This window comes from Phaeodactylum tricornutum, genomic scaffold (genome assembly GCF_000150955.2).
Source record: "Phaeodactylum tricornutum CCAP 1055/1 PHATR_bd_32x35 genomic scaffold, whole genome shotgun sequence".
In the NCBI taxonomy this organism is placed as follows: Eukaryota; Bacillariophyta; class Bacillariophyceae; order Surirellales; family Neidiaceae; genus Phaeodactylum; species Phaeodactylum tricornutum.
The window spans coordinates 280,443-293,345 of NW_002238036.1; the positions used below are offsets into that span (position 1 = coordinate 280,443).

At 46.7% G+C, this 12,903-nt stretch overlaps 4 protein-coding genes across 4 annotated transcripts; 2 read left to right on the plus strand and 2 right to left on the minus strand.

Moving 5' to 3' along the window:
- Nucleotides 1-123: 123 nt before the first annotated feature.
- Nucleotides 124-2,978, minus strand: PHATRDRAFT_bd1756 (GABAR1 G protein-coupled GABA receptor; the record flags this gene model as incomplete). The annotated part of the gene is made up of 2 exons (XM_002176403.1): nucleotides 124-617; nucleotides 639-2,978. One exon carries the CDS (start codon nucleotides 2,976-2,978, stop codon nucleotides 912-914), a length of 2,067 nt encoding a protein of 688 aa, XP_002176439.1. The 3' UTR covers nucleotides 124-617; nucleotides 639-911.
- A 191-nt stretch (nucleotides 2,979-3,169) lies between these two features.
- Nucleotides 3,170-3,838, plus strand: PHATRDRAFT_bd1757 (predicted protein; the record flags this gene model as incomplete). The annotated part of the gene is made up of 2 exons (XM_002176347.1): nucleotides 3,170-3,482; nucleotides 3,591-3,838. Coding segments are annotated over exons 1-2 (249 nt in total), but the record flags the coding sequence as incomplete, so codon positions are not given.
- Nucleotides 3,839-5,245: 1,407 nt separating this feature from the next.
- On the minus strand, nucleotides 5,246-8,247 carry PHATRDRAFT_bd1758 (predicted protein). The gene has a single exon (XM_002176404.1). The coding sequence runs from the start codon at nucleotides 8,214-8,216 to the stop codon at nucleotides 5,313-5,315; it is 2,904 nt and encodes a 967-aa protein (XP_002176440.1). The 5' UTR covers nucleotides 8,217-8,247; the 3' UTR covers nucleotides 5,246-5,312.
- Nucleotides 8,248-10,404: 2,157 nt separating this feature from the next.
- PHATRDRAFT_bd1478 (predicted protein) lies at nucleotides 10,405-12,121 on the plus strand (the record flags this gene model as incomplete). The annotated part of the gene is made up of 2 exons (XM_002176348.1): nucleotides 10,405-11,162; nucleotides 11,221-12,121. 2 exons carry the CDS (start codon nucleotides 10,405-10,407, stop codon nucleotides 12,119-12,121), a joined length of 1,659 nt encoding a protein of 552 aa, XP_002176384.1.
- Between the last annotated feature and the right edge of the window lie 782 nt (nucleotides 12,122-12,903).

Here is a 12,903-nt window from a genome sequence, read left to right on the forward strand (position 1 = left end):
GGGGGCCACCATTGCCATGGAAGCTCGTATACCCACGGACAGTCTGGTGCCGAGGACCAAATCATATTTCTCCATGGATCTGCAACAAGGAGCTGATATGGGCCCACCGATGCAGATCACGTTGGAACGTAGCAACGACACGGAACAAAATTCCGCAATTGCTCTTAGCCAGGTGTTCACCTTCGACCGCTATCAACTAAACCCGGTCGAAGATCGTGCACCCAGGGTACGCAACACAGCCGGATGGACGGTGCGGATGGAGAAGACGCCGCATAGCACAAACGTTGCCGTCGGAGGAGCCTGGCAGCTAAATCGGGGTCTTGCCATCAAGGCCATTGTTCGGCCAAATGAACACGAGCTTACGACTGCGATTTTATTGAAACGGTGGAGACAGCCACGTGTGGCCTGCAGCATTATTCATCGCTACAATTGGAACACAAAGAAAGCCGGCGTATTGGGAGTCGGTTTTGAGCTAGAAACGGGGAGGTTATTGACTTCAGATCTTTATCGGAATTCTGAAGTGAGCGGACATATTTTCGATCATGATGTTCCAGAAACCAAGGCAACTCTTACAAAAGAAAGCTTTGAGTAAGACTCTTCTTTCCAAGTTTTGGTACCGATGCGTCTCTATGCGATGCGAATGGCATACCAAAGTAGCAATAGTTGAACTCGGACTCGACGATACTTTCGATTTTATCCAGTCAGCATCTACCTCTTAAGTTTTGCTGATAGTTCAAATCGACTAACCAGTAAAGGCTTTGTGCTCGTATTTCAGAAGAAAAGTTGCTTTTTACTATTAGCAGCTATACGCCCGATTCTTGTGTTTTTCTCCTGATCCGAGACAGCGGTGCCCATATTGTCAAAAATGCTTTTCGCTCGTGCAATTTCTTCAGCAAAAGTATGACCAGATTCTAGGAGGGCTGCTCCTGAGCTCGGGCAGCCGCTGCCCTTATTGCCGCTATACTGGCCACCCCGGAAGATTCCTCTACACTGCCTTTAGGCAATGCTTTCAAGTCTAACATAGAATTGACGTGCAATTCGTTAGAGTCTATTTTACCATCGTCGCCACGGTTTGAGTTTGACACCCTTGATAGGGTGCTGGTTGCACCGCCATCGGCTGAAGGGGTACCATACGAGACAACGACCTGCCGTCCGTTCTCTTTCGGCTTATGAAGCATTTTTGGAACAAAGATAAGCCCGATTATCGCCAGAGTAATCACAAAGACCAACAGAATTCGAAGTAGGTAGTACACGGGAGGATTGTCGACTGTCAGAAGCAACACTGGCAAGCCGACAAGACTCACTTGCATCATTCCCGCTACCACTAAAGCAATGTACTTCGACTCACTAAATTCGCTCTGAATACTCCGGGCCTTGTAAGCTTGAATGTTCGCAAACAAGAGAGCTCCCAGGTTGACAGCAACCAGCGCTGACACAAACGGTACAGAGCGCTGGCCTTCCCTAGTCATGCAGGTCCCATAGCTTGATATGACGCGGTTCCAAGGATCAGTTCCGAGATCGTCTCGTCGTACGTATTCCAACGGCGCAACAACCGTCCAGCAAATCAGTATGATCAAATTGGCTACCATCAGAAGACAGAACGGTAAAATGACGTCCCGCACCGTCACAACTTGCTTGTTGAACCTCTGAGCTGACTCCACCACCCGATTGATTCGCCACAGCTTGCTAAAGAGCGCCGAGAAAACGGTGGAAAAGCCTATAGAGAGCAACCAAGGGGTGGCGATACAAGCTGCCGAACAGGCACCAACACTGTAATTCTCGTTGTCGAAGCCAATTGGAATTATCGAGGAACTCATAATTAGTGCACCAACAGCAACCACAATGAGAAAAATGGGCTGAGAAGCCCGAACTATGTATGTCTTCCGTTTCATCAACACCCATGCCATGACGACAATCGAAAGCGAAGCAAGGATGCAGAATAAGACGTAGCCGAGGATGCGGTAATTTCCAACAAAGTTCTGGTCGACAGTCAGTGTGGGTAGAATCAATGGTATTCGCAGCAGCAAAGACAAATTGGTCCCGAAAACCAGGTCTGAGCTTTTTCTGTGCGCAGAAGGTTTTCCACCCGATTCCCGACGTAGATTTAAGAGGGTGTCGATGCACACCTCCCCAGATTGGTACGGTAGTTGTCCTACTAAACCATCAGCGAAGCCGCGTTCCAATAGGGATATTTGGTTCGATCCAGCGTCGGCTATAACGTGCGTGAGGTCTCGGTGACTATCAACGTATTTTATCCAAAGGTCTTCGTACTGCATAACAGTTCCGTAGAGCGGAATGATTGCTCCAAGGTCCGGATTTGCCACCTTCAAATCCCTCATATTCTGAAGTGTTAGCGTTATGTTGCCCGCTTCTTCGTACAAAATGGAGTCGGGAGGTTCTGTCCAGGTAGAGCCTGATAGTGCGGATCGTATACCGCGAACTCGCAGCTCCAAATTTGGCGTTTGGATGGAAACCAGTGCGAACATCCCACCGGTGGGTTGAAGTTGCAACAAAACCTTTCCGAGCTGCTCACCAAACGCGACGTTGTCGGTTCCAACGAATGCTTGACGATCCGAGTTAGCCGCATCGCTGTCAAAACAAATAACCGACATTCCCGAGTCAAGCGCTCTTCGAATTGGCTCCTTCACGGACTCCTCGTTTACAACCGAAATGGCAAGTCCGTCGAGCGCCTCAGGGTCGCCGGCGAGCCTTTGATCTATCATTCGGTCAATCCATTCTACTTGGGCGGCACCCGTCGGCTCTTCCTGCTCTGGCCCAATCCATACGCACACTACGTTTCCGTAGACATCCGCTCGAGCTTCACAACCTGTCCGGACGGGGTCGAAGAAAGGATTATCTAGGCTCTTCGGCAGAATGCCGAATCGAAAAGTCTCATTAGCAGCGCTGACGCATGGTGGTGAAGGCGCAAACAAAAGCAGACAACGGAAAACTCCAAATACTGCTACATAATTCTTCATTGTTCTTCACCGCAAGAGTTCTTTTCTAATGAAGAGGGAAAAAACGCACAAAAAAACCGGTACGGTTATACGGAAATGGGGATGGCTAGTACGCACCCCTTTTCGTGAATAAAACCCACACCCATGACTCTCTGCTTCGTTGTCAGGCCTAATACGATTAATGTAACTGTCGAAGTGCGAGTCGAATAATATAAAAACGGCTGTGAGGCCTTTTGCAATTTACTGTCAAACGAGATTTGCCGAGCCGGTTGCGTCGACGGCTTCAAAATTTGGCTCTTTCGACAATGAAAATTTAGGATTGACAGTGAAGATTGAATGCTTTCGTACCATTCAGGAGGGATGTCAACTGGTGTATTGTACTTCCAGGTCCATTTGGACTCCGAAAGTCCTCCAATGTTGTAGTTTGTTTTTCAATCGTACCCAAGTAGCCATGGAACATTTAAGCTGCCCAAGCGATATGTGTTCGAGTTGATGGTGTTGAACACGTCAACGCTTGACTGAATGGTGTGTATGCTTCAAGAACTGGATAGGCTTTCTCTCATGTTGCTGGTGTCTGGTGTCGCATCCCACACACTTTGTTGCTTAAATGCTTCAATGCTCTTGGTCTCGAAGTGGGAACGCAAACGCTCCCACAAAAAGTCCAAGTCCACCAAAACGCTCCTCATGGATCTCTTTCCCAACAATACCAACATTGAAGGCGCTACCATTATCAACGCGTGTTACGGAGGCACCGCCGCCCTGCTCAACGCTTTTTGTGGGTTGTTTTTGACGAATGGGACGGCCACTACGCCATCGTCGTCGCCGCCAATATTGGTGCCTACGCACGCGGCCCCGCCCGACCCACTAGTGGGGCTGGCGCCGTTGCCATACTTGTGGGACGCGATGCGCCCTTGTCCTTTGACCCATGGACCCAAGCCACACACCGCCAATGTTTGGGGCTTTTACAAACCCAATCATACTGTGAAATACCCAACCGTGGATGGCGCACTCATGCTTCAAGCTCTAGAAGACGTCTACACTCGCTTTCCCGAAAAAGTCACCCTCCGAGACGGCGCCACGCACAGTGGAATACAATTCAAGGCCAAATCACCCAATTACCTTGTCTTTCACGCCCCTTACAACAAACTCATGCAAAACCTATTCCCACATTCCCCTCAGCGCGACATTTACCGTCGCTACTGGCAGCCCCCTTGCTCCACCCATTGTCCTGCGGGAAGCCAAACGGGATTCCGTCTTGCAGCCTGTGACAGGTAAACTGCAGGTTCTGGCCAGCACGCGGGAAGGCACACACCAAAGCTTGGCGTAGAATTGCCTTTGTCCTTACGGGAACTGCTGCCGGTTTGCCCAAATTAGACAACGAAAGTTCCGAGGGAAACTCCATGTGGGCTGCGGAGGAAGAGCACAAGGCGCTAGCTGATGCATTCAGCAAGCAGAGAACTGCCCGTATTCTGACCAGCATTCCTCAGGCAATTCCGTTTGATTGTCCTGTGAAGCTTTTTGATGCCTTGCTTTGTTCAGACAAAGAGAAAACACAAAGCAAGAATGAAGAGAGGCGAGACACTGTAATGGCCATGACGGATTGGACAATCCGTTTGCTGGACATAATCTGGAGAGACTAACCGAGTCGCGAACTTTCCGACAACGACAAAGGCGCCTTTGCACAACTGGTTTCTCGTGCACGCAAAACAGAATCAGAAGGAAAAGACCCTACGAGTTTGATTGCAAATTCTTGTTCCGCGTAATTGTCCTGGGCAACGCTCAGCTTGCTCAGTTAGCCGGTTGACAAGGTCCCAACATGCAAAGCAATGCCGCCTGTTCCGGTACGACATACTGGTTTCTGGACGTGCTCAACAAGTAGTGGTTGTGGCCGGGGATAATGCTGTGGGAGAAACGCTGCTGCCTTGGTTAGGATCCGGATTCCGCGCTTTGTGCCACTACAGCTGTTACTGTGGAAGACGCCGCTTTGCCGTTCAATAAGCGTCGATTCGGGCATGTTGCTGCTGCTGGCGGTATGGGCTTGGTCCTCAAAACAGAGCTGAGTATGGTAAAAGACTATTGCCGTATCTGTCCTTCAGCCATCAACAAAGGTGACAATGAAAGCAAAGCCGGCGTTGACACCAAAGGCTTGGAAATGGCCAATACGTTGGGGCTACAAGTACACCATAGTGATTTTGCATTGGAAGGTCTGAGGACTCTAGTATAAGGCATGATGGTTCTGACAGAGGAAGAGTGCCAAGAATGGCTCACAATTATAATGAGGGATGCTACAGTCTTTAACATTTTCCTATAGAATGCTTCTCATGATGACAAATAGGTCTCACTATCATTACTTGTTCAGCCACCAAAATTTTGCCTTTGTTTCTTTTTCGGTCTGTCTCTTAGATTCTTGCTCTTTGAAGGACTGTAGCTTGGCCTGAGCCTTTGGCCTACTGGTTCTTTTCCAATAGCTGGGCCAATACTGTAATCTACCATACCTGACCCTTCTGCAACGTGTTTCTGTAGCAATTCCAAAGTTTCCTGCATTCCTTTTGTCATTATGTCAGCAGCTTTTGAATTGAATTTGGCAAGTTTTGAGATTTCCTCGTAAAAATGAAGATTGTTTGTGTATGGACTTTTACCCGATTTTGAGAGATTTGAATCAATTTCTTCAACCTGCATGACAGTTACATCTCCAACATCCATTTCACTATCCAATTGAGTTTCAATAGCATACCCCTGGGAAAGGCTCGTCAACTCTTGCACCATACCGCTTGCTGCAGGAACTGTTTCCTGTTCAGTGCTTTTATGCACATAACATCCAGGTTGTCGTGAAAAAGAATCAGCCCATCTGCTGTACTTCTGGATAATGGTGGGCTCGCTTGGAAGTGATCTCTTAAAATAGTTGTACTCTCTCTCACCCTTTCCAACTTCCCACTGATTTGTGTTTTCGAAATGTGGCCCTGGCCGCTCCTTCTTATACAATTCCTCTAACTGGTCCGACAGATCATGATATCCAGGTCGATGCAGGTAAACATCCCAAATTTTTGTCCATCTCACAGAAACGTCTGTTGATTGTGGTGGTCGGTTAAGTACTTTGTAGATGTGAGCACATGGAGAAGCTTGTCGTTGGAACTTGCTGCAACTACATTCCAGATAGAGTTCACCTTCAATTTCCGTAATTTTTACGATGCGGGTGCGCTCAAACTGTGGAATCATAAATTGGCAAAAGTTGCTGTCGTTGAAATCCTGGTAGGTCTCGCTTGGAATTTGGTACCATGCTCGCTTTACCCAAAATTCTTTTGGACCCGGGCAAAAGAGGTCATATTTTTTGGCTGCATTGAATTCATGGGATATGGTTTCCTGTATGCAATCTACTAGGTCGGATATATTGGTGTAGTTTGCTGCCTTTGTCTTCTTTGTAGCATTGAGGTTATGAACTGCTTTTTGTTGCCTCTTCACTGTTCGCAATTGAGTCCCTTCGTTTATTGCCCGTGTTGCTTTTGGCACCGAAAAGTTTGGCTTGACCCCATCACCCCGTCGTTTTAGAGCACTGTTCTCTGCTTCTCCGTAGGAACTTGCGGACGTGTTGAATGCCCTCACGTTCAGAAAATGGTATCGAGCCCAGCGTTGCTCGTGCGGAAACAGAGAGGACGTCAAAAATGCATTTATCTGCGAAACAAGGGCACAACCCATTCCGCCCAAATTTGTATCAAGTGCCTCCGGAGATTTCAGCCAGTCAATCAAAAGCCCAGTTGACAAATTGTACTCCTCTTGCGTCTCAATTTTTGTCATCCAGCTTTCTATCCACTTCAGGACCACATGGAATAGAATTTTTGCTTTTGTTCCACAGTTTCCAGTTTGTGCTTTCATAAGACTGCCGCGATAGAGTAGATGCCAATGGCATAGTTTGTGCCGACACAAGCTATACCAAGTAGGTATTGCATCTAAAAAAGTACCATACTCTCGCGGGTCTCCATCAGTAATCAATAGACGCATTCTGTTCAGCCCCTGTTCAGGTAAGAGCTGTGGAATGCATCTTGTCCACACCCATCGGAAGGCCCAACGAGATTGTTGCGGTAGAAAGGCCCAAAGTGCTGTAAACGTGTTTTGATTTGATGTCTTTCCCGAAAACAAAAACAGCGGCCGTTTTGCATTGTTGGTACCTTCTGTCACATCTGCTACCATGATCTCGGAATAGCGAGCAAAGATTCTTCTACTCTCGTTGTCGGTCCAGGCCACTCCTAAAAGCATTTTTTCGTTGCCCTTCAACTTGAACGCCCTCCGCGTCCTATCTATATAGTCATCAAGCTCTCCCCTTGGATCAATAGCATCTAGCACCTTTTCATTGAGCACTTCTTGTTGGGCAATTCCTCCAGAGATACTCCGTGTACTGGTGTGTAGGTGCCGACGTCCAGTTTTTGCCCTCTGCTTGTAAACAGTGAATAAAGGGGAATCTGGTTCATCATATATGGCACAGAAGCTGACATCCGGGGTGCTCTCAAGATAAGCTAGAAGTTGATCCGCTTGCGTCGTGAAATTATCATTTGCACCAAATTTGTTCCGTTCACCTTTTTCAGCTTGCATCCGTATATTTTTTAGAGATGAACCTGACAAGATATCTCCAGTTCGTATGTTCAGCAGCCGCCCAATCACGCTTGGTGGGGCATTACTTTTTGCTGCATCAAGTGCTATTTTTACTTCACCACCGTCAATATAGGAAATACTCTTTTTTACCTCACATGGATCCATTGGTAAATGATGACAGTGAAACCTGCAGCTGCCTTTTACACCTCCAAAAAGACACCATCGTTTATGTTCTGTCATCCAAAAAATACTGAACCGAAAAGGACACTCTTTTCCCTTTTGTGGACGTATGAAGGAAACGTTGCGATGTTTTATAGCCACATTGGATAGACTGTTTTGTTTTTTTTTGTACCTATCCGCATCATGGGATCTACTTCTAAAGCATTCAAAACGTAGTCGCCTCTTTTTTGCATCCCATCCTCGTTCGACTAAGGGAAACTTTCCATTTGCAGCAGCAATCTTAATGGCCTTGGCTAGACTATTTCGGCAATTTGAGGTAGAGTCGTATCCTTCCGGAAACATAAAACACTCTCCAATGCGTTTACAATCTAGACCAATGTAATCGCATAGATTAACTTCCTGCCCTTCTTTCGATGGAAAAGGGATGCACTCAGTCATCCACTCCTTCTTGCTGGCAATGTTGTTGTCAAGCAATTGCTTCAAAGAGCAATCCATGTTGCAATAGAAGGGCACCTGCAACGCAATTTTTCATTCAACTATGGTGACCTATATCATTGTCAACATTCTGTTTGGGGGCTTTGCCGGCTTGGCATTGCTCTTTTGAATCCCAATAGGCCTCAAGCAATGGCCTCAAGCAACCTCTCTTTACAGAGTCGTGGGTGTGGGTTTTATTCACGAAAAGGGGTGCGTACTAGCCATCCCCGATCATGGAGAGAAACTTACTGTATTCGCCGACACAAGGCCAATTCCCACTGTCTGTGAACTAATGGACTGCGAGACAGGAAACAACGGCGTGAGATCACAATAGTGATTTTGATATTGGAACTGCCCATTTCGAAAAAGAAATAAATATAGAATGACTATCTGTGACTTTGATCCATAAACGACAATAAATCAAACACGATTTACTTGCAGTTACATTTCGATGGCTGCAGTCAAATCACATAGGTGGTCGGGGAGTGATTTTGACATCGGAACTACCCATTTCCTAAAGGGAATAAAAATAGAATGGCTGACTGTGACCTGAATACATAAACAACAACAAATCAAACACAATCTACTTTCAGTTGTATTTGGATGGTTGCAGTCAATGTTAGGAAAGTGCGATACCTATGGTATTGATTTGATTGGTGTAAGCAATCAGGATCTTGGTCACAAAGGTCTTAAAAATGATTGGCAGGGACACAAAATGATGTCAAAAGCATAAGCTAAAGGCCTAACAATAAGCAACAAATCTTTGATTTGTACCAGGTTCTTCTATAAACTTCCTTTCTATGGTCACAACCACATTGTCCTGTTGGCTGTTAACAAAGAAAAGCCCTCCACCACTGGTAGCACCACCATGCACTTCATTGCCCACAACACCATCCCTCTCGGCCGCAAAGCCACAACATTGCATATTGTGGCCAGTATTTGCCTTCAGAAAGCTGAACCCAAGCGCATCCGGTTCACCGTCAGTGGTAACCTAGTTCAGTGCCCCGGCAAGGTTAGTACCCCCACCGCTGACATCACCATGTCCAAAATCCTGTTCAACAGTGTGCTCTCCACGCCCTAGGCCGAGTTCATGCATATTGAGATCAAAGATTTTTATCTTGGCACACCCATGGCCAGGTTTGAGTATATGTGTATCCCAGTCCCACACATCCTGCCATCCATCCTTACACACTACAAGCTGGCCCCGCTCAAACACAACAACACTGTTTCCATCAAAATTTGCAAAGGCATGTGAGGCCTTCCCCAAGCCGGCATTCTAGCACATGACCACCTTGTGCAGCACCTTGCCAGCCATGGATACGTCAAGACTGTCACAGTATACACCAAGGCGACATTCTCTGGGACAAGAGACGCCTAACACTGTCTATGGAAGTGTGAGTCAAGGTGGGAATTGTGGTGGGATTGTTTCCTTTATGTCGGCCTTATTGTACAACCCGATGTATACGCGGTATGATCAGAGTTGTCCCGTATCGGAAGCCACGGGAGTTGAACTCAAGGATGGAGAATAGGACACAGTCCCACAAACTACAAGGAGAGTGACAAGCAGGATGGTTACTCACCAAGTGGTTCTGTGTGGGATTTATACCTAGGAGATGTTACTCTATGTGGGAGTAAGATTATCTGTCACATGGTAAGAGGTCTTGCATTTGTATGAAGAGACCAATTCTCATGGACTAGTAGTAGAATAATCTTCCTCTCATTGTTTTAGAAATTCATTGATCCAAATATTGCATTGCATAGGTCCTTGTATCCGCTGTCTAACCCATGGGGAGCATCGTAAGCAAGTTGAGTTTTACAGTCCCTAAGTGGCCTTCCTCGGAGTCACCGGTGTCGAACCCCCTTGGAGTCTTCAGGGTTTGTCGGCAGGGTTGCTTCGTGACTACGGGTTGCTCCGGTCAAGTGAGGTAGAAACACCAATAGGCTTGAGGACCTCAGCCCTGATTCCGGTTGGAACGGACTTACTACCCGGCGTAAAGTAGTATGGGGGGGGGGGGGGGGCTAATCAAACCCTCGTCAGTCCCCGAGGACACTGCCTACAGAGGTAGAAGTGAGTGTACCAGTGCTAGCTTCGTTCACTGGTGTAGGGTCATTTTAACGAAGTCCGCTATAAGTATACAGCAAAGGACCTGAACACATAAGTAGTAATCTTTCAAGAACTCCTTTATTTCTCTTGGCTTCTCAGGACACCATGGTCCCTGCCACTCAGCAAATGACAGGTGCAGCAGTCTACGCCCACCTTTTGGATAACATTCTTCTACTTCCTCAAGGGCATCCTATCCGTCTCAGTTTTGAGCAGCAAGGATATGATTCGGCTGATGACCTCATGTGTATTTTTGAGAACGAACTTGAATCTCTTGAATACATTCCTCCTGCCCTCCCTGACGATTTCGAAAATCCGTCAAGCATTCCCCTACTCATGGCACACCGACAAGTCATACGTCATTTCCTTCGTTGGCAAGCGTCCCTAAAACGACAAAAAGGGACCCCTTTGAAGAACTCTGAGCTTGCTGCACTCAACAATGAAGATTTTGTTATGTACCGTCGCGCAGCTCTTGGCCAAGTCTCGACGGCTACCACACCTGCCGCTTCTTTGTCGACCATTCAGGGTCCTATGGGGAAGACTCGTTCAGCTGTCAAGGATTTTAATCATGGAATAAAACGTGACAAAATCCACTACCCAGTGCTCAAGGATGACCGCTACTGGGACAATTTTTATCGCTTGTTTGTTGTTACTGCCGTAACTCATAATGTCGAAAAAGTTCTGGACCCGACCTACACTCCTACTGACCCTTTGGAGAAGTCCCTTTTCGAAGAGCAAAACAAGTTTGTATATTCCGCTCTAGAGCATACGCTCCAGACCAACATGGGTAAAAACATTGTCCGTGAGCACAGTTTCGATTTCAATGCTCAGGAAGTTTTCCATAAGGTTGTGAAACACTATACTGAGTCAGCTAGTGCAAAGATCAGTTCATCTACCACCTTGGGATACCTTACAACGGCAAAGTATGGATCATCATGGACAGGTACTGCGGTTTATTCTCCACTGGAAAAACCATCTGCGCATTTACAACGACACTGTTCCGGCTGGTGAGCAACTTCCCCAACAACTATGCCTTAGTCTTTTGGAAGATGCTGTCCATGATGTCCCTGAACTTTGCCAGGTGAAAATCACGGCAACTCTAGACTTAGCCAAGGGAGGCAATCCTATTAGCTACAACGGTTATCTCAGCCTATTACTTGCATTAGCATCTCTATACAACAATGATAATAATTTATTTAACTCTCGTAACAGCAAGAACAAGCGAAGCGTGTATACTACTGATCTAGCTTATCATCCGACTGATTTTAACAGTGAACCTGACATAGATTATGATATAGATGTATCACCAACTACCATCTATGAGGCCAATGCTCACAACAGGAACAACTGCGCGCCTGAAACGGAACTACTCGCTCACCCCACCAATCAAGTCAGCCGCATGAGTGATGGTGACATCCATAAAGTACTTGCTGCGTCCCGCGATGTACCTGTTTACGATCCGAAAAATGATAACCCAAATCAATGCAATCCAATGTCCTGCAATACCAAGTCTCTTGATACAATGTCAATGAGACTACTGCAGCCCTTGTTGATTGCGGCGCAAATGGTGGACTTGCTGGTGGGGATGTCATTATCCTGCGTTAAAACTGGCCGTTCTGCCAATATGACAGGTATCAATGACCACACCTTACCCAATCTGGACATTGTTACTGCTGCTGGTTGCGTCAAATCTCAAAATGGACCCATTTTTCTCATTATGAATCAGTACGCACATTTGGGAAAAGGGAAAACGATCCATTCCAGTGCTCAAAGCATCACGTCACCCGAAATGCCCAGGACTATGAAACACTTCGACCGTACTTAGGTTAGGTTTCTGCCGAAACCGTTTGAAAAACCCTCATGGTCACCACGCAGCATGCCCGAGAAGTCTACAATGTCCCGTTACGCAAGCATTTCAAGTCGCGTTTCCCAGCTTTAAATGTGCATTGTCGCAAAAAACCCGTCGCCACTGATACAATCTGGTCTGACACACCCACTGTGGACAATGGTGCCAAGTTTGCAAGTCTCTTGTCACTGATGTGTATCCGATAAAAACCGATAAAGAATTTGTCAACACCCTCGAAGATCACATTCGACACCATGGAGCAATGGATAAACTGATCAGCGATCGAGCTCAGGTTGAAATCAGCAAAAAGCTCACTGACATTACACGGGCTTATAACATTGACCAATGGCAGAGCAAACCCAACCATCAGCATCAAAATTTTGCCAAACGTTGTATTGCCACTATTGAAGCAAATACCAACAAAATTCTCAATTGTATCGGGGCCCCTGATTCCACTTGGCTCCTTTGCGTCACGTACGTTTGTTACGTTTTTAACCATTTGGCGCATGAGTCCCTCGAGAACGGTACACCCCTCGAGATCTTAACTGGTTCCACACCTGATATCAGTGTTCTCCTTCAGTTTCATTTTTGGGAACCCATTTTTTATTGCCTCGAAGATGCGACATTTCCTTCTGATGGTACCAAACAACGAGGACGTTTTGTTGGAATCGCGGATTCCGTGGGAGATGCACTTACTTATAAGAGCTCCTCACTGACGGCACCAACAAAATTCTGTACCATTCAAGTGTTCGTTCTGCAAC

Bases quoted from the DNA above. Each gene is read 5' to 3' on its own strand.
- PHATRDRAFT_bd1758 (XM_002176404.1), bottom strand. From the start codon at position 8,216: ATGGATTGCTCTTTGAAGCAATTGCTTGACAACAACATTGCCAGCAAG.